This window comes from Lissotriton helveticus, chromosome 5_1, assembly GCF_964261635.1.
Source record: "Lissotriton helveticus chromosome 5_1, aLisHel1.1, whole genome shotgun sequence".
NCBI classification, from domain to species: Eukaryota; Metazoa; Chordata; class Amphibia; order Caudata; family Salamandridae; genus Lissotriton; species Lissotriton helveticus.
Window position 1 is genome coordinate 748975208 of NC_136065.1, and position 26243 is coordinate 749001450.

Sequence of the window (26243 nt, forward strand, 5' to 3'; positions counted from 1 at the left end):
ACACTCCCTGTTACCGATAGACTTTTATGCCTTTTTAAAGCTAAAATCGGCCTTATCAACTAAAACATTCAAACTAGCGAAGCCTTGGCTAAAAGCTATGCTACCCCACTTTCAATCCTCTGGACATTTTGTCTCTAAAATATACAAACTACTCGCGCCAACGGCCAGCAAATCAATGAAGCGCAATGAGTTGAAATGGGAATCAGAAACGAACAACACTGGCATAAGTATAGACTGGGTCAGGATACATGCATCAGCACTCACACACAAGGTATCACCGATACTATCACAAACCAAATATATGATTATCAACAGAGCATTTTGGACCCCACAGAGGCTATTTAAGGTTGGCCTACGGGACACACCGGATTGCTGGAACTGCTCCTCTGGTATTGGTGACCTTCCGCACATGCTGTTTGATTGCCCCATGCTCCACGCCTTCTGGGCAAAAATCTTTGACTACATTGCACACACGCTCCACATACATCCTACGAGGGAATTCATCTACATTCTCCTAGGGGCATTAGATCCATCACTAAAAGGTGACCATGACCGCCAGCTCCTGGATCTCCTACTAACTTTAGCATGTAAGGTGATCCTGTGCAATTGGAAATCAACGGGTGAGGTCTCCTTCAATGCCTGGAGGGAATGGCTGTCCTGCATTAGGGGCACTGACAACCCCGCGTTACACTCATCACCATGGCAGGTCACCAACAAAAAATTATGGTCTTCATTGGACCGAGCCTCCTTCATCTTTGACCCACCTTGAAGTTCCATACGATGAGGTCTGTTCTCAGTGAATTATGGGCTCCGTGTTGCGTGAACTGTAATGGCTATATCTTGGGCTCACGGGCTTGACAACCTTAGAATCATGAAGCAAGAATGGTGTAACATACATGGTGTGATATGACTTGATTTGGACAGAGGGCTCTACGGAACTATGTACAAAAATGTGAATGCAAGGATGGTACTTTATTTTCCTTTACTGTCTACGTATTGTTTTGTGTAATAACCCATGTCTGGTTGCGGTACTTTGGCAACATGATTGTAATTCTTTTGATGCTTTCTTGCCGCTATCATCTCTGTTATGGTTAATAAATAAAATATGATTTGAAATTTAAAAAAAAAAAAAATGCTGGTGTTAACTTTCAGGCCTTCTGGGATTCTACTTACCTTGTATTACTGTCTGTTTAAAAAGCTCTTCACGGAGGTACGGCAGAAAACAGTCTATCCTCTCCCAGGTGATCTCCCAAAGATCCGAGTAACCTGTCTGAGAATCCACATTATGGAATATTCCTGCTGTGTCCATCACAAGCAGCATGTTCTTTAGCGATTCGGGAATGGCTTCCATCTATGGATAAGAAATAGAATCACTGAACATAAAACAAGACTATCTACAACAGAAGCTATAGACAAGATTACAACAACAAAAGTGACACTGATCACAAGAGGCTGTGTAACTTTCAACAAAGCAAGTATGAGTCTGTTGCTGTTAAAGTGAGTTTTGCAGACAACATTTTTTTCTGTATTATGCAGGACAAGAACATCTCAATAAACAAGTTACTTACCTTTGGTAAACCTTTTTTTGGCAGAGACTAACTGCAGATTCCTCACGTTTCAATATTCACCAGGTGACAGACTATATCTGAAACATCTTGAGTAGTAACTCTGCGTGCCGCATCGGAATTGATGTGGTGCCCATATGAGCATATCAGTTTCTTTCATGACTAATAATTAACCCATATGGACATACCTGATTTCAAAAAGTCGTGTAAATTGGCTGAGCATCTTCTGAAATTGGTGACCTCACGTATATTCTCTTCAACTTTGGGTCATTTTCCACAAATATACAAGACACATAAAATATGTGTCTTTTGTTTAGATTAAGGTAATAATGCCTTACATATTATTACAGTATAGAATGAATGTAACATCTAGACAGCAATAAATAGACCTGTTTCTGTCTCTTTCTCCTCTGTATAATTGAATCCAGATTAATATACGTGAGGTCACCAATTTGAGAAGATACTCAGCCAATTTACACGACTTTTTTAATTCAGGCATGTCCATATGGGTTAATTATGAAGAACCATAGAATTTCAATTACAGACGGGTTTGATTATAATCCCCATCTTTGAACCATAATGTAAACAATGGCATCTTTGATAAAATAGGTTAGGTGTACTCCGCCTAAAATTAAGTGTCCTCTCCAGGCCAATCATGAGTTTAACCGCATGACACAAGTAAGAAATGAGTTACAACTTACATTTGTGATATTTAATAAAGTTGTAAATATATTAGCATAGTAACAACAATGTCAGGGAGCCGACATAGATATGAACAAATTGAATGGCTAGAATTTTCTGTCTAGACATGCCAACAGTTGATTTTATTATGCAGAAAATAAGATCTTGATCATGAATTTTGTAAATAGATGATATACCAAGAGATGAAAGTACAGAAGAGAACAAATTGTGAATTATTAACAAAATTCTTTTTCCAAAGTCAAATAAGTTTGTTTTTGTGCACAAGAAAGTGGGTGATATAGTGCAATTATTTGTATGTGTATGATTTATGTTAGAAAAAATGGTAATTAATTTTGTTCTACATTACAATAGGGGCCATCAAATATAATACTTGTCAGTCCTGAAGATGGTCTCGTTGCAAAACTTACTTACCTTCGGTAACGATGCACAAGTTACTACTTGTGTAATGATATATCTGTAAGAGACATTAGTTAGTGATAGATTCCTTACCTTAGAATATCCCAGGCGTCAGACTGGATCCGGAAATTTTTGCGTAGCAGTACCCTTGCGCGTCGGAAGGCGTCGTCTGCGGCTCCACGTCCGTCGTCAGCGTCGTGATGACGTCGTCGGAGTACTTAGACGCCGCCTCCGCGTGCTGACGTCAGTTCTTAGACAGCTTTTCCGCGCCAGAAACGCAGAGCTATGTTAAAAACCAACACTGGTGCCATTGAAACTAGGGTCCTGAAAGGGGATGACCTTAACCCTAGATATCGGTTCGCAGAACGGGGAGGATGGGTGGGTCGGGAAGGAATCTATCACTAACTAATGTCTCTTACAGATAAATCGTTACACAAGTAGTAACTTGTGCATCTGAAAGAGACACGTTAGTGATAGATTCCTTACCTTAGAATAGATACCCCAGCAATACCAACCCCGGTGGTGGGTCTGCGAACCAATGATCACACCAGGAAGTCCTGGAGGACGGAACGGCCAAAGAAGCCATCCCTCCCGACTTGGCTGTCCAGGCAGTAGTGCCTTGCAAACGTGTGCAGCGACGCCCACGTAGCTGCCTGACAAATGTCCTGCAAGGGGACTCCCCGGCCCAGGGCAGTAGTAGGTGCCGTGGCCCGAGTGGAATGGGCCCTCAGCCCAACAGGAGGTTCCTTTTTAGCTAAGGAGTAGCATGCCTGGATACACAACACGATCCACCGAGAGATGGTCCGATTGTGCACCGCCCGTCCCTTCTTAGCGCCCGCGTAACCAACAAAGAGTTGGTCATCCACCCGGAACTGGCGTGTGCGATCCAGATAGAAGGAGAGCGCACGTTTTGGGTCCAGACGGTGGAGCCTCTCTTCCTCTTTCGAGGGATGCGGAGGCGGAAAGAAGGTGGGCAAGGTGATGGACTGCCTGATGTGGAAGGCCGTGACAACCTTGGGCAGGAAAGATGGCTTAGTATGCAACACCACTTTGTCCGGATGGACAGAAAGGAAAGGTGGAGTACAAGAAAGGGGCTGGAGCTCACTCACTCTCCTGGCAGAGGTGATGGTAACCAGGAAAGCAGTCTTCAGAGTAAGAAGGCGGAGAGGACAGTTGTGAAGTGGCTCAAAGGGAGCGCACATCAGAAACGTAAGAACCAGGTTCAAGTCCCACTGAGGCATCACAAACGGAACAGGAGGGAACGTGTGTGTGATGCCCTTTAGAAATCTATTTACAATAGGGGACTTGAACAAAGAAGGTTGATCAGGCAGCCTCAGAAAGGCTGAAAGGGCAGAAAGGTAGCCCTTGATAGTGCCCAGAGCAGAGCCCTGATGGGCAAGAGAAAGAAGGAAGAGAAGAACCTCAGAGAGAGGGGCAGCAAGAGGATCCACAGCCTTTGCTGTGCACCATGCCACAAATCTGTTCCACCTGCAGGCGTATACCGACTTAGTGGAGGGACGCCTGGCTCCCAGAATGACGTTACAGACTTCAGGAGGCAAGTCAAATGGTCTCAACTGTCGCCGCTCAATCTCCAAGCATGGAGGTGGAGACTGGACAGGTTCGGATGGAGGACCGTCCCCTGTTGCTGCGACAGAAGGTCCTCCTGAAGAGGCAGACGAACCGGGGGATCGACTGACATACTGAGTAGCTCTGGATACCAGTACCTTCGTGCCCAGTCCGGAGCCACAAGGATGACTTGGGCCCGGTCGCGCTTGATCTTCTTCAGCACTCTGGGCAGAAGTGGTATAGGCAGAAAGGCGTACAATAGACCGCAACTCCACTCGCGACGAAAAGCGTCTCCGAGCGAGTGCCGCCTTGGAAATTCCAACGCGCAGAACTGATGACATTGCGCGTTCTCTTCGGTGGTGAATAGATCTAACCAAGGCTCTCCCCATTGCTGAAAGAGGCCTTGCGCCACGTCCGAGTTCAGACGCCATTCGTGATCCATCATGCACCGACGGCTGAGCTCGTCCGCCCTGGCGTTCAGAGAGCCCGCCAGGTGTTGAGCCATCAAGGTCACGCCCTGGCGTTCCAGCCATTGCCAGAGGCGCAGAGCCTCCTGGCAAAGGGTCCACGACCCCACCCTGCCCTGTTTGTTGCAGTACCACATGGCGGTGGTGTTGTCCGTGAACACCTGCACTACACTCCCCCGGACAGAGGGGAGGAATGCCTCCAGTGCTAGACGAATCGCCCGTAACTCCAACAGGTTGATGTGGAGCCGGGCCTCCGCCGGAGACCAGAGGCCTCTGATCTCCGCCTCTCCCATGTGGCCTCCCCAGCCCTGGAGGGACGCGTCCGTCACAACTACGTGCTCCGGTTGGGGAAGGGAGAGGGATCTGCCGCTGACCCAATCGCGGTCCGTGAGCCACCACTGCAGCTGTCTCGCAGTGCCCTCCGTGATCAGGACGTGGTCGGACAGGTTGCCCTGATGCTGGGCCCACTGAAACTTCAGGTCCCACTGCAGAGCCCGCATCCGCCACCTGGCGTGATGCACCAGTAGGATGCAGGAGGCCATCAGCCCCAGAAGCCGCAGCGTCAACCCGATCGAGACCCAGGATAACGGCTGAAAGATGGGAATCAGAGCTTGAATATCCAGGACCCGCTGTTCGGGTGGATAAACCCGAAACCGCGCCGAGTCGAGAACCGCTCCGATGAAGAGGAGCTTCTGAGAGGGGACAGGTGTGACTTCGGCACGTTGATGGAGAACCCCAGCAAATGCACGAGGTCAGCCGTAGTCTGGAGGTGGGTGACGACTGTCTGGGGCGAGCCCACCTTCAACAACTTCGGCACGTTGATGGAGAACCCCAGCGAGTGCAGGAAGTCGGCCATAGTCTGGAGGTGAGAGACGACAGTCTGGGGCGAGCCCGCCTCCAACAACCAGTCGTCGAGATACGGGAAGACTGGAACCCCTGATCTGCGCAGATAAGCTGCGACCACCACCATCACTTTCGTGAACACCCGAGGGGCGCTGGTGAGGCCAAAGGGTGGCTTGTGGCCTACTGTGAACCGCAGGCAACGCTGGTGGGCCGGCAGGTCGATAAAGTGAAAGTAAGCGTCCTGCAAGTCCAACGCTACCATCCAGTCTCCAGGGTCGAGGGCAGATAAGACCTGCGTGAGCGTCAACATCTTGAACTTCTCATTCCTGAGAAAGCGCTTGACGTTCCTGAGATCCAAGATAGGACGTAGGCCTTTGTCCTTCTTGGGCACCAGAAAGTAGTGAAAATAACAACCACAACCTACTTCTGGGGCAGAAACGCGCTCGATGGCACCCTTGGCTAAGAGTGCCAAAACTTCCTGTTGGAGAAGGGCCAGGTGATCCTCTGACATGCGATGGTACTGAGGTGGCATAGATGGATGGGTAGTCTCGAAGGGGAGGGAGTAGCCCCTTCGGACTATTTGAAAACTCCACCTATCGACGTGATGGTGTGCCAGTGGGGAGGTAATGGCGGATCCTGCTGTCCACTGGCGTTTGGCGGTCCTGAAAGGTCAGACTAGGAGGGTTTGGAGGCTGCTGCTGAAGGGGGTGTGGTGGACTGGCCCTCCCGATGGCCCACGGAACTACAGCGGTGGTTCCACGTCCCCGGCTGCGTTGGGGCTGAACAGCTTGCGCCGGCCTGTGGCTCTGTGGGGGACATAGCTGGGAAACCTCTTCTGAAGCCACGAAAGTGGCGAAAGGCAGACTGCGCAGGGCGGCTGGTGGAAAGGCCAAAGGACCTGGCCATAGCCCGAGACTCCTTAAAGCATTCTAGCGCATTGTCTGCCTTGTCGCCGAAAAGGCGATGCCCTTCAAAGGGCATGTCCATAAGGGTGGATTGGACATCCCTAAAAAAAACAGTTGAACACAACCAGGCGTAGCGTGGAAGGGCTACTGACGTGGAAATCTTTCTGCCTAGTGTGTCGGTGGTATCCAGCTCACAGCGGATGGTAAACTTTGCTGAGTCTCTCTCCGCGGCACCTGCAATGGACAGCACGGCCCGGGCCTCCTCCGGGCACCGAGGCAGCACCTGCACAACTGTGTCCCACACGGAGTGGGTGCAACGACCAAAACACATGCAGTGTTTACCGACTGCACTCCTAAGCTGGAGGAAGAAAACGTCTTCTTCCCAAGATGCTCCAGCTTTTTGGATTCCTTATCTGGTGGAGCGGTAGGGAATGCGCCCTTGGAGGTAGAGGCTTGGACCACCAAGCCCTCAGGGGTGGGGTGTTGGGAGAGGAAGTGGGGTTGCCCGGGGATGGGTGGTGGCATTGGGCAATCATCCTGTCTACAGGAGCCCCTGTGTTGGGCCTGGACCAGGTGGTCAAAAGGATATCTGTAAGGGCTTCATTAAACTGGAGCATGGGCTCCGAAGAGCTAGCTACCGGTTAAAGCACCTCTTTCAGAAGTTTAGTCCTGACTGCCACCATAGAAAGCTCGAGGTTGAGAGCCTTGTCCGCCCCACCCAACACCAGTGCGAATGACGCTCCCTCCTCCGTAGCCACGGTAGGAGGGGACAACATGCCAAGGTCTGATGAGGTATCCAGATAACTGGCTTCCCCCAGTTCCTCTCTCCAGTCCTGGTCAAACACTAACTGATCAGTCAACGGATCCCCAGACCCCTTCCAGTCCTCCTCACCCTCCTCTGGCTCCCAATCTGGTCTCAAAGAGCCAGGGTAAAACGGGAGCACAAAAGTACCAGTCGGCGTCGGATCCGCCGTCGGTTGATGCCGGTCCAGCTATGTGTCTACCTCGAGGTGGAGGCCAGGGTCGACGTCGGCTGGAGACACAGCTGACACCAGTGGTGGATGTGGTGCAGGTGGAATCGGTGGCGGGGGAGGTATAACAAGCTCAACCGGAACGGATCCGAGGGGACCCTGCGGCACCGGAACCGGAGCAGCCAGCATCGAAGGCACAGAGCCCCCTGCCGACTCCGCAGGCCCGAAGGTGCGCCAGCAGATTTGCGCAGCCCAAAGACCAGGAGGCAGACGACTGACTCGACCAATGCCACCTTACGACGCGCAGGGGTGCTGCTGATGAAAAACTTTCCGGATCCATCCTGACGCCTGGAGGTAATTCTTAGGTAAGGGATCTATTACTGTTTCTTTCAGATAAGCTCCATCAACTCATCTGGAACAACCTGATTCAATCCTGAAAAAGAAAGGGAGAATATTTATTTTTTAGGTTTCATTCTCAGAAGCCCCTGAAATTTTATTTTTTTGTTTTTCGGCCTCTTTAATTATATCTCGGTGGTAACTTGGATCTTGTTTCCTTCTCTTGACGATCCTGGCCTGGAAACAGTTTTGCCACCATTCCTCCTCTTGCTTTTGAGTGTGCATCAATGCACATTTATCGTAAACAGCCAAGCTGTGGCCCGCTCCCTATCACACACAGGTAGATTAGTGGTCAGATAATGGCATCTTAATTTGGACGAGGCCCCACTCCGTCATCAACAAAATTATTTTTTGATAAAGAATCTCCAGCAAAACCTAGTGAAAAATGTTAAAGTAAAATAGGGAATTTTTGTGTTTGTCTCTGTGGTACATAAAGAAGAAAAAGTAACTGAAGTCTCAGATACAGGGAAAATGTTTATCCAACTACATCATATTCAGTAAAGCTATGAGATCCATAGCTGATCCATGGATGAAGCCTCAATCGCACAAGAAGACAGCTACTGTTGTGGAAAAAAATCAAGGTCAAAAGTGAAGGGTAGGGTAGATTCGCAGGTGAGAAACCTGAGGAAATAAGCATTCTTAAGAACTCTTGAATTGTAAATGACGTGTAAGCTCAAGGTACACTCATAATTCCAGTTTGAGATCAAGTCCCCTCAATCCAAAATGGGTCTCCCTCATCTCTCACAAAATAGATACTTACTGCTCATCCACATCTCCATTTGCACCACCAGCTATTAAAAATCTCTTAAACTACAACTCTGCACCCTTACCAGTAAGTCGCTGCATCCAGCATGCATGTATTTGTCCATGAAGTCAAGTATAGTAAGCCACAAAGCCGCAAATGTCGGTAATGAGAGTAGTGGTGACAGATGCTGCAGGAAAACCTGTGAAAGAAATCAGCAATAGATAAATTACATTTCAGGGCTTAATGTAATCACAAACAACAGCGTTATAAAAAACAAGTTACTTACCTTCTGTAGCGACTTATGTAAAAGAGACTCTTTCTAGCTGCAGATTCTTTGCTAAGAATAATCCCCAAGCATCAGTCTGGAAGAGCACATTTTGGAGCAGTGCCCCTGCATGCAGGTAGGTGGAATTGATGGAGCAGGATTTTACAAAAGAAACCTGTTCAATTGAACACCCCTATAACATGTACTAACGGCCAGCAGTGGTAGAATGACTAATGTGCACAAATACACTACACGTGGGAAGCTTGCTTTGCAAAATGCATGAACTAACCCAAAATTAATGCATAAATAACCGGAAACGTAAAAATCTTGTGCATAAAATTAATTAAGGAGGTTTGCATGGCAAGGCCGCATGTGTATGTAGTAAAAAGCTTGACATGTATTGCTTTTTCCTAATAAATAACGCCACTTTCTTGCTTATGTTATGCTAGGATAACAGATAACATGAAGTCGAGTTAAGGTGGGTAGTAAACAGTGAAAATACTTTATCACATAATTAATAAATGTTTGTTTTCCGTTCTTTTAGTAATGGATAAATCCTCCATTTTGATAAATTGACCTCATAAAAGGGGGGTGAAGTTGGGAGCACGCAGGAACTATGCGACCACATGACTGAACTACCGCGCAAGGCTGGAAAAGCGTGACCTGGTGAAGGACAGAACATTTGACAAGCAGCCAACACCAGTGCCATCATGGGAATGGAACCCAAAGTTATTGAATTTATTAAATGCACAATAGATTCTTACATATGTACCCGCGAGAGAGAAGCTGTATTGATGACCTGTCCTGTCCCTGTCCTGATTCCGGAGTCTTTGATCCCCTGACTCTTGGTCCAGGGGTTCCCCGCTGCTACCTAGGACTGGGTGGTAGTTTTCCCCTTACAGATCCTTTGGGTTTGTATTTGATACTAATTTAGCATTGCAAAAATTTTTTTGAAGTCATATTTCTTGTCTCTGAACCTTCTGTCTCTTCAACTATACCCCCAAATTTACAGTTTAAATAAATATATATTATTTGCATTTGATGTCTCCTAATCTGTCCACTCTTTGCAACGTATATTTGAAATGAATTAACCGTTATTGATATGATTACATTTTTGCTCTCTCTAATAAGATTTCCACTATTTGAATTTATGAAATAATCAATATGAGCATTTAATATTACTAGATAAAATGATTAAATCCCACCAAAGTCTGTGGTTATTTAGTCAGAGTTATGATAAATGTGTTTCATAAAAAATTTCCATTGCCATCAACTCTTCAACTAATTGTTCCATAGACCAAGTAGATGAAAAGTCGATTATATTTGATCAGATAATGCAAATATACAGATTGTTTAAAGTTCCAACCTTGGGTTCGCACTGGATCAGTGTCATTCGGCTTACGTCTGGGTCATCCTCACCGGAAGTGGCACACATAGCTTTCCATGCCAGAAGTGTGGAGCATGAAGAATGCTGACATTCTGGTGTAGATTGACAAGGCTCTCAGAAGGGTTACTCTATTGAATGAATTTGCAGAGCAGGGAGAATTGGAGGTTCAGTAAGAAATCTGCGGCTAGATAAGAGTCTCTACTACATAAGGCGTTACCAATGGTAAGTAACTCGTTCTTTTGATAGAGACTTCTAGCAGGGCCGGACTGAGAACCAAAACCGGCCCTGGCAAAGTGCTCGGCCGGCCCCCTGGGGGTGCAACCGAGCTCTTTGCCGGGGTCGGTTTTCGGCCGATTTTGTTACAGCAAAAATGGCCCTGTAACAAAAACGGCCCCCAGGGACCAAAACCGCCCCCCCCCCCCCCCCTTGCGGCGCACCGGGGGGTTGCCCGCAACGGCCAGTCCGGGCCAGACTTCTAGCCACAGATTCCTTACCTTAGAATAGATAGTCAATGTAAGAATCTGGCTTTTAATGTAGTGATGCCAATGTACGGGTACACCATGTCAAAAGTCCAGGGAACACTTACTGGTTTACAGGGCTTACTTTACTTGTCTCAAGTGCTCTATTTGTGGTAGTGTGGTCGAGCAGCTCAGGCTTATCAGAGGGGAGGGATAAGCATTTGTTGTACACACAAGTAATAAATGGTTCATACACTCAATAATGAATCCAAGACCAATTTTATGAAAATACAGTTGAATATTATAAGAATTTAGACATAAATTATTTTGAATAACTTACGTTTAAGTGGAGATGGCAATTTTAAAGAAAAATTGTGTGATTAACGGTTTTAAGGCAATGGCCTTAAACGCTACAATGTTATCCTATGGGAGAAGCACACAGATACTTGTAAACGGGATTCAGAGGTGCACTTTAGGACTTAAGGTGCTAGGGGGCCAAAGTTGCCATCAGTTGTCTGGGTGCAGAGGTGCTGGTCGGGATGGTAGCCTTGAGCGCTACACTGCTTAAGTGCATGGGGCCTGAAGAACAAGTTACCTTCGGTAAGAGACATACATTAGTTATAGATTCCTTACCTTAAAATTACCCCCAGGCGTCAGACTGGATCCGGAGAATTACACTAGCTGTACCCACGCGCTTCGGTAGGTGGGGGCGGTCGACTCCAAGTCCATCGCCAGCATAGTGGTGGCCGGGATGGCGTCACAGTGTTTACTTGAATGCCGCCCCTGTACGCGGATGCCATGCAAGACACTGATCACTGGTACCAAAAACTAGGGGCCTGAGAAGGAGTTCATAACCCTAGAAGTCAGTTTGCGGAAAGGGGGGGGGATATGTGGGGCGGTAAGGAATCTATAGCTAATGTATGTCTCTTACAGATACATTGTAACTGAAGGTAAGTAACTTGTTCATCTGAAAGAGACCATTAGTTATAGATTCTTTACCTTAGAATAGATACCCCAGCAACGCCAACCCCCTAAGTTCACACCAGAAAGTACTGGAGAACATAACGGCCAAAACCGTCTCTCTGGACCTGGCCATCCAGGCAGTATGTTTTGTGAACATGTGCAGGGATGCCCATATGGCTGCATGGCAGATGTCGATCAGCGGAACTCCAAGTCCCAAAGAAGTAGAGGCTACTATGGCCCTGGTAGAGTGGGCGTGCAGTCCTACTGGTGGTTCCTTTTTTGCCAAAGAATAGCAGATTTCGATGCATAGGACAACCCATCGAGAGATGGTACGGTTGTGGACAGCCTGACCTTTCTTGGATACCACATAACCCCACAAGGAGTTGGTCGTCCACCTGGAAATCTTTAATGCCGTCAAGATAGAAGGACAGAACACGTTTTGAGTCCAGACGGTGGAGTCTCTCCTCCTCTTTGGAAAGGTGCAGAGGCGGGAAGAAGGCGGGCAATGTGATGGTCTGACTTATGTGGAAAGAGGTAACCTCTATGGGCAGCGGGCCTAGTGCGAAGGTCCTCTTTGTCCAGATGAACTGCAAGAAAAGGAGGCTTGGAGGAAAGAGTCTGAAGCTCACTCACCCTGTAAGACGAAGAGGACAATTATGTAGTGGGTGGAAGGAAGCAAACATAAGGTAAGTAAGAACAAAATTCAAGTCCCACTCTGGCATTACAAAAGGAGAAGGAGGAAATAGATAAGAAATGCCCTTTAGACATCTATTTACATTTGGAGACTTGAAAAGAGAAGGCTGATCAGGAAGGCGCAGAAAGTCAGAGATGGCCGAAAGGTAGCCTTTAAAAGTGCCGAGAGCAGAGGCCTGCTGGGCCAAAGATGGAATGAACAGGAGAATCTCTGAAAGAGGGGCTGAAAGGGGATCCACAGCCTTCGCTGTGCACCTTGCCACAAATGTGTTCCATCTACAGGCGTAACTGTTTTAGTGGAGGGATGCTTGTAGGAAAGTGTTTCTGTCACAGTAAACCCCCACTTTTTGCCAGACTACTGATGCACTTTGACTTGATGTGCCCTGGGTCCCTGTCAATCAGGTTCCCAGGACCTGTGTTCTTTCCCCAAAACTAACCAATTGGCATCTATGGCCAGAGGTCAGCCCCTTGTAAATGGTACCACAGGTGCCCAGGGCACTATGACCAGGAAAGACCTCTAAGGGCTGCAGCACTTATTGTGCCACCCTTAGAGGCCCTGTACATTTACACATATACACACACTGCCTTTGCAGGCTGCGTGTTTTGGTGCAGAACAAAGTGAAGAGTCGACATGGCACACATCCCTGTGTGCCATGCCTACAAACCACTGCCCTGGTGTTGTGTGGCGTTTTAGGCTCCAAGTGAATTTTCCCGATTCATGCCCTTATATAGGTACAATCCACATTGCCCTAATATAGGCATAGACATCAAGCCCTTATTTAGGCATAGCAAATGCAACCCAAATACAGGCATGGCTACTTTCACCCGAACAAAAAATCACAACGATTTCTTGGAAAATTGGCTTAAGCAATTCGGGAACTTCCCCTTGCTTGAATATTGATTTGTCCAAGAACTCATGTACTTTGCAAAGAACAACTATTCCCGTGGGGTTCTTTCCTGACGTTCATATGCCTGACTTTACGTCAAACTGTGGCATTCCTAAACACCTTCAAGGTATAAATATACCTTCACTTGCTATAGCAAATTACGGTGGTTCGGAGCAGTTCGACTATCTACTTGCCCGACGCAGCTCGCTACAGCAAGTGCCGAAGGAAGTCGACTCTCCAGCTGAGGCACTGTTCAAGAGGCTGCCCTTTCTCCTGCCGAGAATCCAGCTCCAGTGTTTCCAAGCTCCCCTTGCGGGGTTGTTGGGAAATCGAGTCCTGAGACTGAGATACAAGACCACCGTCATTCTAAACCAAGGTATGGAGCTGATTAGAACCTAGAGAAACCCTTGGTAGATTCTTGGCAAAGAAAACTAAAACCTATGCTATACAATACTTACTTCTTCCCGCGTACTAGACTTAGGTTAGGTACATTGGGGTAGGCGTATTTTAGAAGCACCAGTTGAGTATTTTAGTCTATGTTATTTATGTATGTATTTATATATGGCTTAGAAACCATACAATGCTTTTGCAGTATTATTTCATATTTCTGTTTACGCTGTACGCATTATACTTTGCGGTCTGCCTAACGAATGTAGCAGTTCACTTCTCTTGCGTGAGACAGAAGACTGTTCAATAAACCTTTTTATTGAAAACGCCTGTCTCTCTATTTCTCTGCAACTCTATAGAAACGAAGCATGCACGATTGACTGAGTGAAATACTTATCTATTGTTTCCGCGACTCTGAGAAATATATTCTTATTCTTGGGAAACAAAGTTGTCATGTTTATGCGGTTGTCAGAAACTAATCCCTTCTCTTTTATTCGAGAAAGTTTCTAGTGACCTCTGAGCTAGCAGGCACTCACTATTAAGTTTAGTATATTCGATAGAGACCTAGTCGACCTCAATAATCTATAGGATATATTATTCCAATGCGCAGAGCCTATTGGGAATATAGGAACTACACTACATGGCGCCCAACGTTTGGTAAGGCACTAATTTAACTCTAGATACTAAAGTAACTCAGTCGTGCTTTTCTCAGAGACCCATTTTTCCTGTAAAATACTCCAATAGACGTCTGGAGTGGGTAAAAGGATAAAATATCCGCCATAGCTGAGTAGGACGAAAATCCTATGTATTAGTTTTTGGTTTGTTCAACGTTGAAGGATACAGTGTTCCAAAATATTGTGCACCTTATCTTTGTTTCCTTGAAACTTGCTCTGCAAACTTTCATTAAACAAAATGTCCCTAAACGGGATGACAACCCCAGGGCCAGCGGAGCTACAGCCGAAAACGCTGTACGAGCTCTTAACGCAATAGGCTTTAATGAAGCTGACGATGATGCTAAATCATTCCAGAAAATTTAAGAAAAGCCATCACTACAAATCTTATAAGAAATGGCCTATCAGCAAGAGGTGGTAGGGTAGTTGTTGCGATAGAGGCACATGAATATCATCAGACAGAGGTATTCTATTCATGGATAACCTTCCCTGAAGCAAATCCAGTAACAAAAGTGTTTCACTTCTATAAAGAAGATGATCCACCAGAGGAATACATTCCTTTCGAGGATGTTGAAATTCCATTAACATACCAGGAGCATGCGCTCTGGTTTAAAGGCATCCTAAAACATATAGATCACATTACCAGGCTCGGTCCACTAGGTAGACCAGGAGCAACATGGCCAGTGTTAGCTAGCTATACACCACATCCTGTCATTGAAGAAATGACCGATGAAGTATTAGCCCAACTAAAGGAGCTAATTAAAATCCACAGACAATTGGTCCTATATGTCATGCTGACTCGTACAACCCAACCAGCAATTAGAATTCCTTAACACATCCCTTACAAGGGGAACACAAATAAAATTACCCCACAGACTATACAATCAGTCATTGGTAAATTACCTGCAAAACGGGAACAAATTCCATTCTGGATAGCTCAAAAAAGTCACTCAAATCAAGGAAGTATTTCCTGATACTACTCCTCATGAGAAACACAGAATTCTAACAATCTGTTTACCAATGGGGATCGCACCACATCTGGAGGACTGCGACACTTGGGGTACAGTCTTTGCTGCAATGTACACTAAAGCACATGGTGTTCCGTCTAACGACAGTTAAACCATTCGTCCTGAAACAAATTCAAAACGAATTTGGGGCAAACATGCTTTAAATCTGGGTATGAAATAACTGAAGGATTTCAAACAGGTCTCAACAATAATATTAGCTGATATTAAAGGTGAAGCAGCATCTGGGGCAATCCGCCAGAAATTAAGGGAATTCTATGTAACTGAGCAACCTCAAAAACTAGTCAGAATAATTGAAAAATCCTATGATGAACTAGGTAGAGACAGCTTGGGTGGTAAACCAGTTAAACCGCAGCTGATGGAAAGTCCTGAAAAGGTCTTTATTAAACACACTCCTACTCTTCCTAAAAACAAGTGGGAGAACATTAAAACTTCTAAAGAGAAGCGTTCTCAATCCAGAGGTAGGGCTCTTCAAAAGGAGTCCTCTGAAAGAAGGTATAACCTCAGGAATAGGGATAATTTGAGAAAACCTGCTAGATATCAAAATACTGATACACGTTCCTCTCGTACCTTTCAGACTTCAACACAGAAATCCGAAAGAAGAGGATGGTCAGAACAGAACGAAGAACGCGGGAAGTCCAAAGACGATCAACAGAAACAAATTGACAAGGGTTTTTAGAATAAGGGGAAATTCTGGGCGCTCTTCTTATGTTTAACGCTTGAGTAGTGTTGAAAGCTATGTTGAAGATGGTGGTGCAATAAGGCGAGGGGATAAGCCCTATAACCCCTCAGTGACGTGTGTTGACAGAACACCACACTGGACAAGAACAACAAAAAAGCCTGCTGCACACAACAAAAGGAATAGAGTAATCGGATGTGTCGCGATGGACACCTTAATGTTCAAATTTGTAGCTGTCAAGGAAAATGCAAAAGTCTTTAGGGAAATGTCTTCATTTAATAGTCTTTGTTACCAGCCGACACGTGTTTCGTCGCATGGGAATGTAATTCCGCGACTCCTCAGGGCTGAAGCTATGAGGTAGCGCACAAAAGGTCGCTAAGCCGGTGATAATTCCAACCTGGCTCGGCTCGAGACCAGGTTAGGTGGGGAAATCCGTGTGGCGAAGATGCGGATCCAAAGAAAAAAACCTCTATGTTGGTTCTTTGTTGTCAAGATTCGAAGGTTCACGCAGTATAGACGTTTCCACAAAGGTTGGAATAATGGTACTCTTTAGAGTAAGTTTAGAGTATTGAGGTCCGGCAGGTCACTCAATGGTGATAGCGGGAATAAGAGTGTTCTCAAAGTTTCGTAGCTCCGATGCGGAGGGTCTTTTTCTGTGTAGCTGCTGCCGGTTGCTGTGCAGAGAAACAGCGTTCCGGGTGTGAACGATCAACACGTTCCATAAAATAAGAAAACTCAATTCACCAAAAAGAAGGTAGCATGTCTACAGATTATAGTTCAACAAAAAACGGGGTAACCCTGTGTCCCTCATAACCTGGGTATTAGTGGTTAAACAAACAAGTGGTTCTGTTGGGTAGGACAAATTTCTTTGAGAAATGCTAATTTATGCAAATGAAACAACGAGTACTCTCTGATACAAACATGCAACTGAGAAATCAATGCTCAAGCTGAAAAAACAAATGGTATAGCCTGGTGTTGAATTCATAAGTGTTAGACCTGTCTGCCTTTGGGTAGTCCCTCCTAATTATTTATTTATTTTGTCCCCTTTTTGCCCCTCATAACCTTTTAATCTTTTTGTGCCCACATGAGTATTTTTGTGGTGTTGACCTGGGGGTTGGATGCTCTTTGCCCTCATAATTTTTTTTTACCTGAGGCCTAGGTGCCTTTTCTGACTAGAGACTATGGGACCCACAAAATGGTCGCCTTTAACTGCCATAACGGTCACCTCTAGACAGGACCCATAGACTAGAATAGGGATCTTCCAGAACCTTCTGGTCCCTTCTGGACCTTCTGAGGCCAACCTATAAAAGGTCAACTGCGGTGCAGCCATTTTGTCTTACCAGAGTGAGTCAGCTGGAGTACAGGCTGTAGCATAAGGTGGGGGTAGGATATCCAGAGGGTTGATCTCCCAGTGTAGGGACGCTTCCTTACTGCTTCACCACCCCTCTCCCCTTGTAGTTACTGACCTGACCCTGCCAAGTGGTATTCCTTAAGACCCTGGGCGCCTGACCCGATCCTAAGCCGAGAAGTGAGGGTTAGGACGTGTTGAGGGAGACTGAACTAGTAGGGAGCTCAGTCCATTGCCCAGTAGGAAAGCCCTCGCTAAGATTCTGGAAGCGTGATACCAGGAAGAAGGAAAGTTTGAGACTGAGGAGTTAATTCCTGTGACCTCCCCTTTTTAGTTCTCCACGTGAGCTGGGGACCTAATTGCCCCCCCAACATTCCAACCGGACCCCCCCCCCCCCCCTGTACCTGTGGTAACGGACTGCCTTATTAAGAGTAGCGGCACGCCAGGAGGGAAGTCAGGGTCCGAGTGTCTGGGACAGGGCTCACAGGTGGTGTGGCCGTGTGGAGGAGGCAGCCTCATTCTTTCCTGGGTCGGCGAGGGAGATCGGAGGCTTGTGAAGGGAAAGCCTTTCCCCAATCTGCGCAGGCTCGATAGAGCGAATGCTGGTCTTGGAGCGAGGGCGGAGCAAAGGAAGGAGAATCGCCGTAGCTGAGCGGGCCCAGCCGTGGAGCCACTAATCCCTCGCGCCTGCTCAGTCGGGCCGCTTCCCTCGAGAAAGGCGGAGTCAGTACCCGGAGAGGAAACAGGCGTGAGGCGAGCATCGGCTCCTCTCAGCCTGTGTGGCCCTCTCACCCCGCGCCAGCTCTGTCATCGAGTGGCTGGTCTGGCGGGTGAGGCGAGTAGAGCAGCGAACAGATCCTGGCAGAGTCCACTGGTGGGGTCTTCCCCTCTCCCAGCGAACCGAGACTTTGGCCACCGAGGGCCCTTCTCTGAAAAGTAAGGAGTGTGTGTTGGGGGAAGCTAAAGATTGGAGTACTACCGACCAAGGGGCTGAAGAGCGGTTCCTTTCTATTGGTCTAATTAAAGAGTGGATAATACAAGCCAGAAGCCTTAAAGACTTCCACAAGTGACCCAGTCACCCCAATGCAGTTATTAAAAGCTGCTTATTGATGTGTTGGTAAATAATCCTCTTTGTTTCAGGAATAGAGGAGAGCTTTCATGGAACAGTAAAGTGGGGGTTAATAGCCATTGTTCCTTGGGGTTGCAGGGAAAATAATCGGTACCAACCTTTCTTGGAGGCCCAAAGGTTACCTGAGCCTACAAAGTGGTCAGACTGGGTTCTCTGAGAGCCCGTGTATTGAACTCTAATACTTGTAAATTGAGAAGTGAGGTCTTACCTCCATCATTTAGTAATTTGAAGTAACAATGTTTAAATGTGTATCTCTGTACTGACAAAGGATATAAAGTGGAAAGAGAGCAAAGTATTATTTTTATAAAGCAGCACGTATTTTCCTACAAAATTTTGGTGTAGTGTCCTTTTTGAGTGGATGGAGGTGATGTTACCGATGGGTGTGACGCAAACTTAGCACATGTACTCTGGAATTAGGCCCTGCTCCTTAGTGCCAAGCTACCCTATGTGACTTGGGTGTTCCCTAGGTCCAACATAATTGGTGTCCAGCGGTGGGATCTAAACTGTGTTTGCGTATACTCTGAGGTAACAAAACCTTCCCCACAGGCCTACACCAGGAGTTTTCTCCTGGCGGACTTCCTAATTACTACTTTTGTTTTTTTCTAAATTCATTCCTGGTGGTGGGTGGAGGTAGCTTCAAATTGCCCCTTGTGAATCTATTCTTTTTGTGTGCTTGTCCCTACATTGCTCTTCAGCAAAATGGAATTTGCTCTGGAAGAACTGGAAACTTATTCTGCAGCCCAGCTTAGGGACTTTTGTCAAAAGATGGGAGTGTTTTTTAAGCGTGGTGCCAAGAAGGGGGAAATCCAGACCAGTTGCACAAGTTACTACTTGTGTAACGATATATCTGTAAGAGACATTAGTTAGTATTAGATTCCTTACCTTAGAATATCCCCAGGCGTCAGACTGGATCCGGAAATATTTGCGTAGCAGTACCCTTGCGCGTCGGTAGGCGTCGTCTGCGGCTCCGCGTCCGTCGTCGGCGCCGTGATGACGTCGTCGGAGTACTTAGACGCCGCCTCCGCGTGCTGACGTCAGTTCTTAGACACAGCTTTTCCGCACCAGAAACGCAGAGCCATGTTAAAAACCAACACTGGTGCCATTGAAACTAGGGCCCTGAAAGGGGACAACCCTAACCCTAGATATTGGTTCGCAGAACGGGGAGGATGGGTGGGTCGGTAAGGATTCTAATACTAACTAATGCCTCTTACAGATATATCGTTACACAAGTAGTAACTTGTGCATCTGAAAGAGACACGTTAGTATTAGATTCCTTACCTTAGAGTAGATACCCCAGCAATACCAACCCCGGTGGTGGGTCTGCGAACCAAAATCACACCAGAAAGTCCCGGAGGACGGAACGGCCAAAGAAGCCATCCCTCCCGCCTTGACTGTCCAGGCAGTAGTGTCTCGCAAACGTGTGCAGCGACGCCCACGTAGCTGCCTGACAGATGTCTTGTAAGGGCACTCCCCTGCCCAGGGCAGTGGTAGTCGCCGTGGCTCGGGTAGAATGAGCCCGCAATCCAGCAGGAGGCTCCTTCCTAGCCAAGGAGTAGCATGCCTGGATACACAGGATGATCCACCGGGAGATGGTCCTCTTGTGCACCGCTTTCCCCTTCTTCGCGCCCACGTAACCAACAAAGAGTTGGGCATCCACCCGGAACTGGCGTGTGCGATCCAAGTAGAATGAGAGCGCACGTTTTGGGTCCAGACGATGGAGCCGCTCTTCCTCTTTAGAGGGATGCGGTGGCGGGAAGAAGGTTGGCAAGGTGATAGACTGCCCGATGTGGAAGGCCGTGACAACCTTGCGCAGGAAAGAAGGTTTGGTACGCAGCACCACTTTATCCGGATGGACAGAAAGGAAAGGTGGAGTACAAGAAAGGGCCTGGAGCTCACTCACTCTCCTGGTAGATGTGATGGCAACCAGGAAAGCAGTCTTCAGAGTCAGAAGGCCGAGAGGACAGTTGTGAAGTGGCTCAAAGGGAGCGCACATCAGAAAAGTAAGAACCAGGTTCAAGTCCCACTGAGGCATCACAAACGGAACAGGAGGAAACGTGTGTGTGAGGCCCTTAAGAAATCTATTAACAATAGGGGACTTGAACAAAGAAGGTTGATCAGGCAGCCTGAGAAAGGCTGAAAGGGCAGAAAGGTAGCCCTTGATAGTGCCCAGAGCAGAGCCCTGCTGGGCAAGAGAAAGAAGGAAGAGAAGAACCTCAGAAAGAGGGGCATTGAGGGGATCCACAGCCTTTGCTGTGCACCATGCCAGAAATCTGTTCCACCTGCAGGCGTATACCGACTTAGTGGAGGGACGCCTGGCTGCCAGAATGATGTTACAAACTTCAGGAGGCAAGTCAAATGGCCTCAACTGTCGCCGCTCAATCTCCAAGCATGGAGGTGGAGACTGGACAGGTTCGGGTGGAGGACCGTCCCCTGCTGCTGCGACAGAAGGTCCTCCTGAAGAGGCAGACGAACCAGGGGATCGACTGACAGACTGAGTAGCTCTGGATACCAGTACCTTCGTGCCCAGTCCGGAGCCACAAGGATGACTTGGGCCCGGTCGCGCTTGATCTTCTTCAGCACTCTGGGCAGAAGTGGTATAGGCGGAAAGGCATACAACAGACCGCAACTCCACTCGCGACGAAAAGCATCTCCGAGCGAGTGCCGCCTTGGAAATTCCAACGCGCAGAACTGATGACATTGCGCGTTCTCTTCGGTGGCGAATAGTTCTAACCAAGGCTCTCCTCATCGCTAAAAGAGGCCTTGCGCCACGTCCGAGTTCAGACGCCATTCGTGATCCATCATGCACCGACGACTGAGCTTGTCCGCCCTGGCGTTCAGAGAACCTGCCAGGTGTTGAGCCACCAGGGTCACGCCCTGGCGTTCCAGCCATTGCCAAAGGCGAAGAGCCTCTTGACAAAGGATCCACGACCCCACCCCGCCTTGTTTGTTGCAGTACCACATGGCGGTGGTGTTATCCGTGAATACCTGCACTACACTCCCCCGGACAGAGGGGAGGAATGCCTTCAGTGCCAGACGAATCGCCCGGAGCTCCAACAGGTTGATGTGGAGCCGGGTCTCCGCCGGAGACCAGAGGCCTCTGATCTCCGCCTCTCCCATGTGGCCTCCCCAGCCCTGGAGGGACGCTTCCGTCACAACTACGTGCTCCGGTTGGGGAAGGGAGAGGGATCTGCCGCTGACCCAATCGCGGTCCGTAAGCCACCACTGCAGCTGTCTCGCAGTGCCCTCCGAGATCAGGACGTGGTCGTAGAGGTTGCCCTGATGCAGGGCCAACTGAAACTTCAGGTCCCACTGCAGAGCCCACATCCGCCACCGTGCGTGAAGCACCAGTAGGATGCAGGAGGTATCAGCCCCAGAAGCCGCAGCGTACACCTGACCGAAACCCGGGATAACGGCTGAAGGATGGGAATCAGAGCCTGAATATCCCGGACCCGCTGTTCGGGCGGATAAACCCGAAACCGCGCCGAGTCCAGAACCGCTCCGATGAAGAGGAGCTTCTGAGAGGGGCACAGGTGTGACTTCGGCACATTGATGGAGAACCCCCGCTGGTGCAGGAGGTCTGCCGTCGTCTGGAGGTGGCTGACGACTGTCTGGGGCGAGCCTGCGTTCAACAACCAGTCGTCGAGGTAGGGGAAGACTGAAACCCCTAACCTGCGCAGATGAGCAGTGACAACCGCCATCACCTTTGTGAACACCCGAGGGGCGCTGGTAAGGCCGAAGGGGAGCACGGTAAATTGAAAATGCTCGTGGACCACCATGAACCGCAGGTAGCGCCGGTGGGCAGGCAGGACGGGGATATGAAAGTAAGCGTCCTGCAAGTCCAACGCTACCATCCAGTCTCCTGGGTCCAGGGCAGCCAGAACCTGAGCCAGTGTCAGCATCTTGAACTTCTCCTTCCGGAGGAAGCTGTTGACGTTCCTCAGGTCCAAGATAGGGCATTGGCCCCCTTTGCCCTTCTTGGGTACCAGAAAGTAGTGGGAGTAGCAACCACACCCTACTTCTGGCCCAGGAACGCGCTCGATGGCCCCCTTGGCCAAGAGGACCGTAACTGCCTCCTGCAGAATTCGCAAATGATCCCCCGATACACGGTGGTTCTGCGGTGGCATGGCTGGAGGAGTCGCCTCGAAGGGGAGGGAGTAGCCCCTTCGGACGATTTGCAGCACCCACCTGTCCGATGTGACAGTGCGCCAGTGGAGGTGGTGATGGCGAACCCTGCCCCCCACTGGCATCACATGGGCCTGAAAGCACGGACTAGGAGGGTTTTGAGGCGGATGCTGCGGGGGAAGGAGTGGACTGACCTCTCCGCTGCCCCCGACCGCCCGGACGGCGGTTCCCACGGCCGACACCGCGTTGGGTATTGCCCTGCAGTGCGTGGCTGGCGGCGTGTGTGGGCGCACCCCTTCCGTGGCCACGAAAGGAGTGAAAGGCAGCCGATTGCTGGCGCTGGCCTGAGAGGCCCAAGGACTTGGCTGTAGCCCTGGAGTCCTTAAAGCGCTCAAGCGCATGGTCTGCCTTGTCGCCAAAGAGGCGACGGCCTTCGAACGGCATGTCCATGAGCGTGCTCTGGACATCTGCCGAGTAGTTGGCGGACCTCAGCCAGGCGTGGCGTCTGACCGCCACCGTCGTTGCCATCGCTCTACCCAGCGAGTCAGTGGTATCCAGCCTACACCTGATGGAATACTTGGCTGCATCCCGGCCCTCCACAAGGGCTTGGCCGAGTTTGGCCCGTACCTCCAACGGACACTCTGGCAGCACTTCCGCGACCTTATCCCACACAGAGTGTCCCAAGAGGCAGGCAGTGTTGGAAGACCGCAGGCCTAGACTAAGGGATGAGAAGATCTTCTTCCCATACTGGTCATACCTCTTGGATTCCCGGTCCGGCGGGGCCGACGGGAATGCGGTCTGGGAATTGGAGGCCTGGATAACAAGGCTCTCGGGGGTAGGGTGGGAGGACAGGAAACATGGGTCGCCCGGGGCTGGGCGGTGGCGTCTGGACACGTTCCTATCTACGGGCGAACCCGTAGCGGGCTTGGACCAAGTGCCCAGAAGAACGTCGGTCAAGGCCTCATTAAAGGGCAGCAGAGGCTCGGCCGAGCTTGACTGCGGTTTAAGGACCTCAGTGAGGAGGTTAGTCCTCACGGCCGCGACGGGGAGCTCAAGGCCCAAGGCCTTGGCAGCCCTCATCAGCACCACACTATATGTTGCCCCCTCCCCTGAAGCCACGGTAGGAGGGGAGACAAACCCAGTGTCTGGAGAGGTGTCCAGGCCACTGGCCTCCCCAAGGTCACCTGTCCAGTCCTCATGAGACTGACACTCCCTGGTCAGAGGGTCCTCAGACCCCTCCCTGTCCTCTTAATCACCCATCTCCTGAAATTCAGGGTTCTCAACCAATGGGGCCTGTTCATAAAAGTGAAATTCACCAAACGACGTCTGGAGCGGCGCCCAGCAGGGCCGTCCCGACGGCTGAACAGGAACGAAGGTAGGACCCGGGCGACACCTGAGTGTCCGACGCCGGGGAGGTCGTCAGATCCACCGGCGATGAACCAGATCCCGAAGGAGGACCAGCGGCGTCCTGCGGCGCCGGAACAACTGGACCCCTCGGCGCCGGGCCCGAAGGCGCCGGCGGCGTCGGGATAGAGGGGACCTGCGGCGCCGGGCCCGAAGCCGTCGGCGGCGTCGGGGCCGAAGCACCCGACGGCGTCGGGGCCGGAGCCGCCGACCCGCTAGGGGCCCCAGACGGTTCCGCTGGGCCCGGAGGCGCCGCGGAGCCCGTCGGAGGAGAGAGTTTCCTCATGGCCATGAGGAAGCGCTCGATCTCCTCCGGCGACGCGTTCAGCCCAGGGACCGGAGGGTGTGGAGCTGCACGCGGCGCCCGCGACTCCGACGGAGCCGCGTGGGTGGTATCACCCGAACCCCCGGCCGCATCGCGCGAGCGTCGGGGGGAGTCCGAGGAGCGATGATGCCGCTTGGACTTCTTGTGCCTCTTACCTGACGACGACTTCGACCCGGAGGAGTGCGGCCTACTCTCGGAGCTGTGGTGGCTCCGAGCCCGCGACCTGTCCCTCGACCTCCCATGGGATCGGGACCTCTCACGGCGCGGGACCGACTGCCGGAGCTCGAGGCGCCTACGGGACCGCTCCCGCCTGGCTTTCGAGGAGAGGGCCCGGCAGTCGGAGCAGGCCTTGTCGTCGTGGTCGACGCCCAAACAGGACAAACATACGCGGTGAGGATCCGTGACCGACATCAGAGGGTCGCAATCGTCACAGTGCTTGAAGCCGGGCATCCCTACGGCACCGTTCGGAGTCGAGAGACTTCGAAAAGCAATCAAAAATGATCAAAAAAGTTAGTCAAAAAATGACTAGGGTTACTGCTTTTTCCAGATCTGTGCTTGCTGGCGCGGAAAAAAGAAGAACTGACGTCAGCACGCGGAGGCGGCGTCTAAGTACTCCGACGACGTCATCACGGCGCCCACGACGGACGCGGAGCCGCAGACGACGACTACCGACGCGCAAGGGTACTGCTACGCAAAAATTTCCGGATCCAGTCTGACGTCTGGGGATATTCTAAGGTAAGGAATCTAATACTAACGTGTCTCTTTCAGATTGAGGGCTTGGGTGGCAGCACATGGAGAAGAGAAGTAGGAGGAAGAGGGGACGGACCGGGACACAGTCATAGGGGTAGAGGGATTGTTCCATCCTGAGATGGGAAACCCACTTCTAGGACCGATGACCTACTCAAGGAAGGGTAGTAGTGTCTCCGGAGGAAGCTTGACCGAAGCTGAACTAATGGACAGGAGGGAGAAAAGACAATTAAAGTTGGAATTAGCCAAATTGGAACAGGGGAGGTAGGAACAGAGGATGGCTCATGAGATAAAACTGAGAGAGCTAGAACTCAAGGCCCTACAGTTAGGGCCCTCCAATTCTCCGAATGGTGGCAGCGACACCAAAGAATTAACCAGGGAATCCAGACCCTACCTACCTAAAGACATAGTTGCTAGCTACAGCCAAGGGGATGACATCGCCAAGTGTTTCCTACTAGATGGTAAATAAACAGTGGGACAAATAGTAATGATGATAGGGTTAAAGCTCTAAGCCCATTTTTCGCATTTTTATAATACAGGAGGACGCCTGGCTGAACCCCTGGAAAAAGTACCCAAAGTTTACTAGTGGTCTACTTTGAACAAAGTGAAATAAATGAATAAATACATCTTAAAGTAAGATTTTTCTTGACCTTGTCAGCACATGTATATAACTTAGATTTAGTTTAGAAAATTCACACAACAGAACCCTATATTAATTGTATGCATTTATTTGCAGATTGGTTTGTTTTTACATTGATCTGTCCTGAGGAAGGTGTTTATAAAGTCAGAACAAGACACCGAAACGCGTCGACATAAAGACTTCGTCTTAACCACTGTTTTTAATATTTTTTTTTATGAGTATAAAAATTGAGTTTAAATATTATATGTTTTTTATATTATGACTGTATTATGATCACTGTGAATATCATGTAAAAAACTTTTTGTCTAAAAGAGATATCGTGAACTAAGGACATATGTCTGGTTTTTAAATAAAATTACAACAGTAGATGCAATTTTGTGTGTGAATGTTATATACAGAGGAGTCTCTCTAAATTGTCTGACCAGGTCTTGAACATAATTACATTGAAGAACACAGAAAGGAATCTTTCATTTTTTAAACTTGTATTACCCAGTCCTTTCTGGTTTATGGGAAACACTTTTTTTTAGGTTTTGCCTAGCGAAAGCTGCGCTCTGCGC

The 26243-nt window shown here is 49.1% G+C and overlaps 1 protein-coding gene across 4 annotated transcripts in view; it reads right to left on the reverse strand.

The window, feature by feature from the left end:
- Nucleotides 1-26243, reverse strand: part of GBF1 (golgi brefeldin A resistant guanine nucleotide exchange factor 1) — a 2365494-nt gene that overhangs the window by 145643 nt on the left and 2193608 nt on the right. For all 4 annotated transcript variants that reach the window (XM_078643218.1, XM_078643217.1, XM_078643220.1 and 1 more), the window contains exons 37-38: nt 8642-8755; nt 1174-1351 (exon numbers count right to left, since the gene is read on the reverse strand). In XM_078643218.1, coding sequence (XP_078499344.1) covers nt 1174-1351; nt 8642-8755 — 292 coding nt within the window. The remainder of the gene's footprint in view (nt 1-1173; nt 1352-8641; nt 8756-26243) is intronic.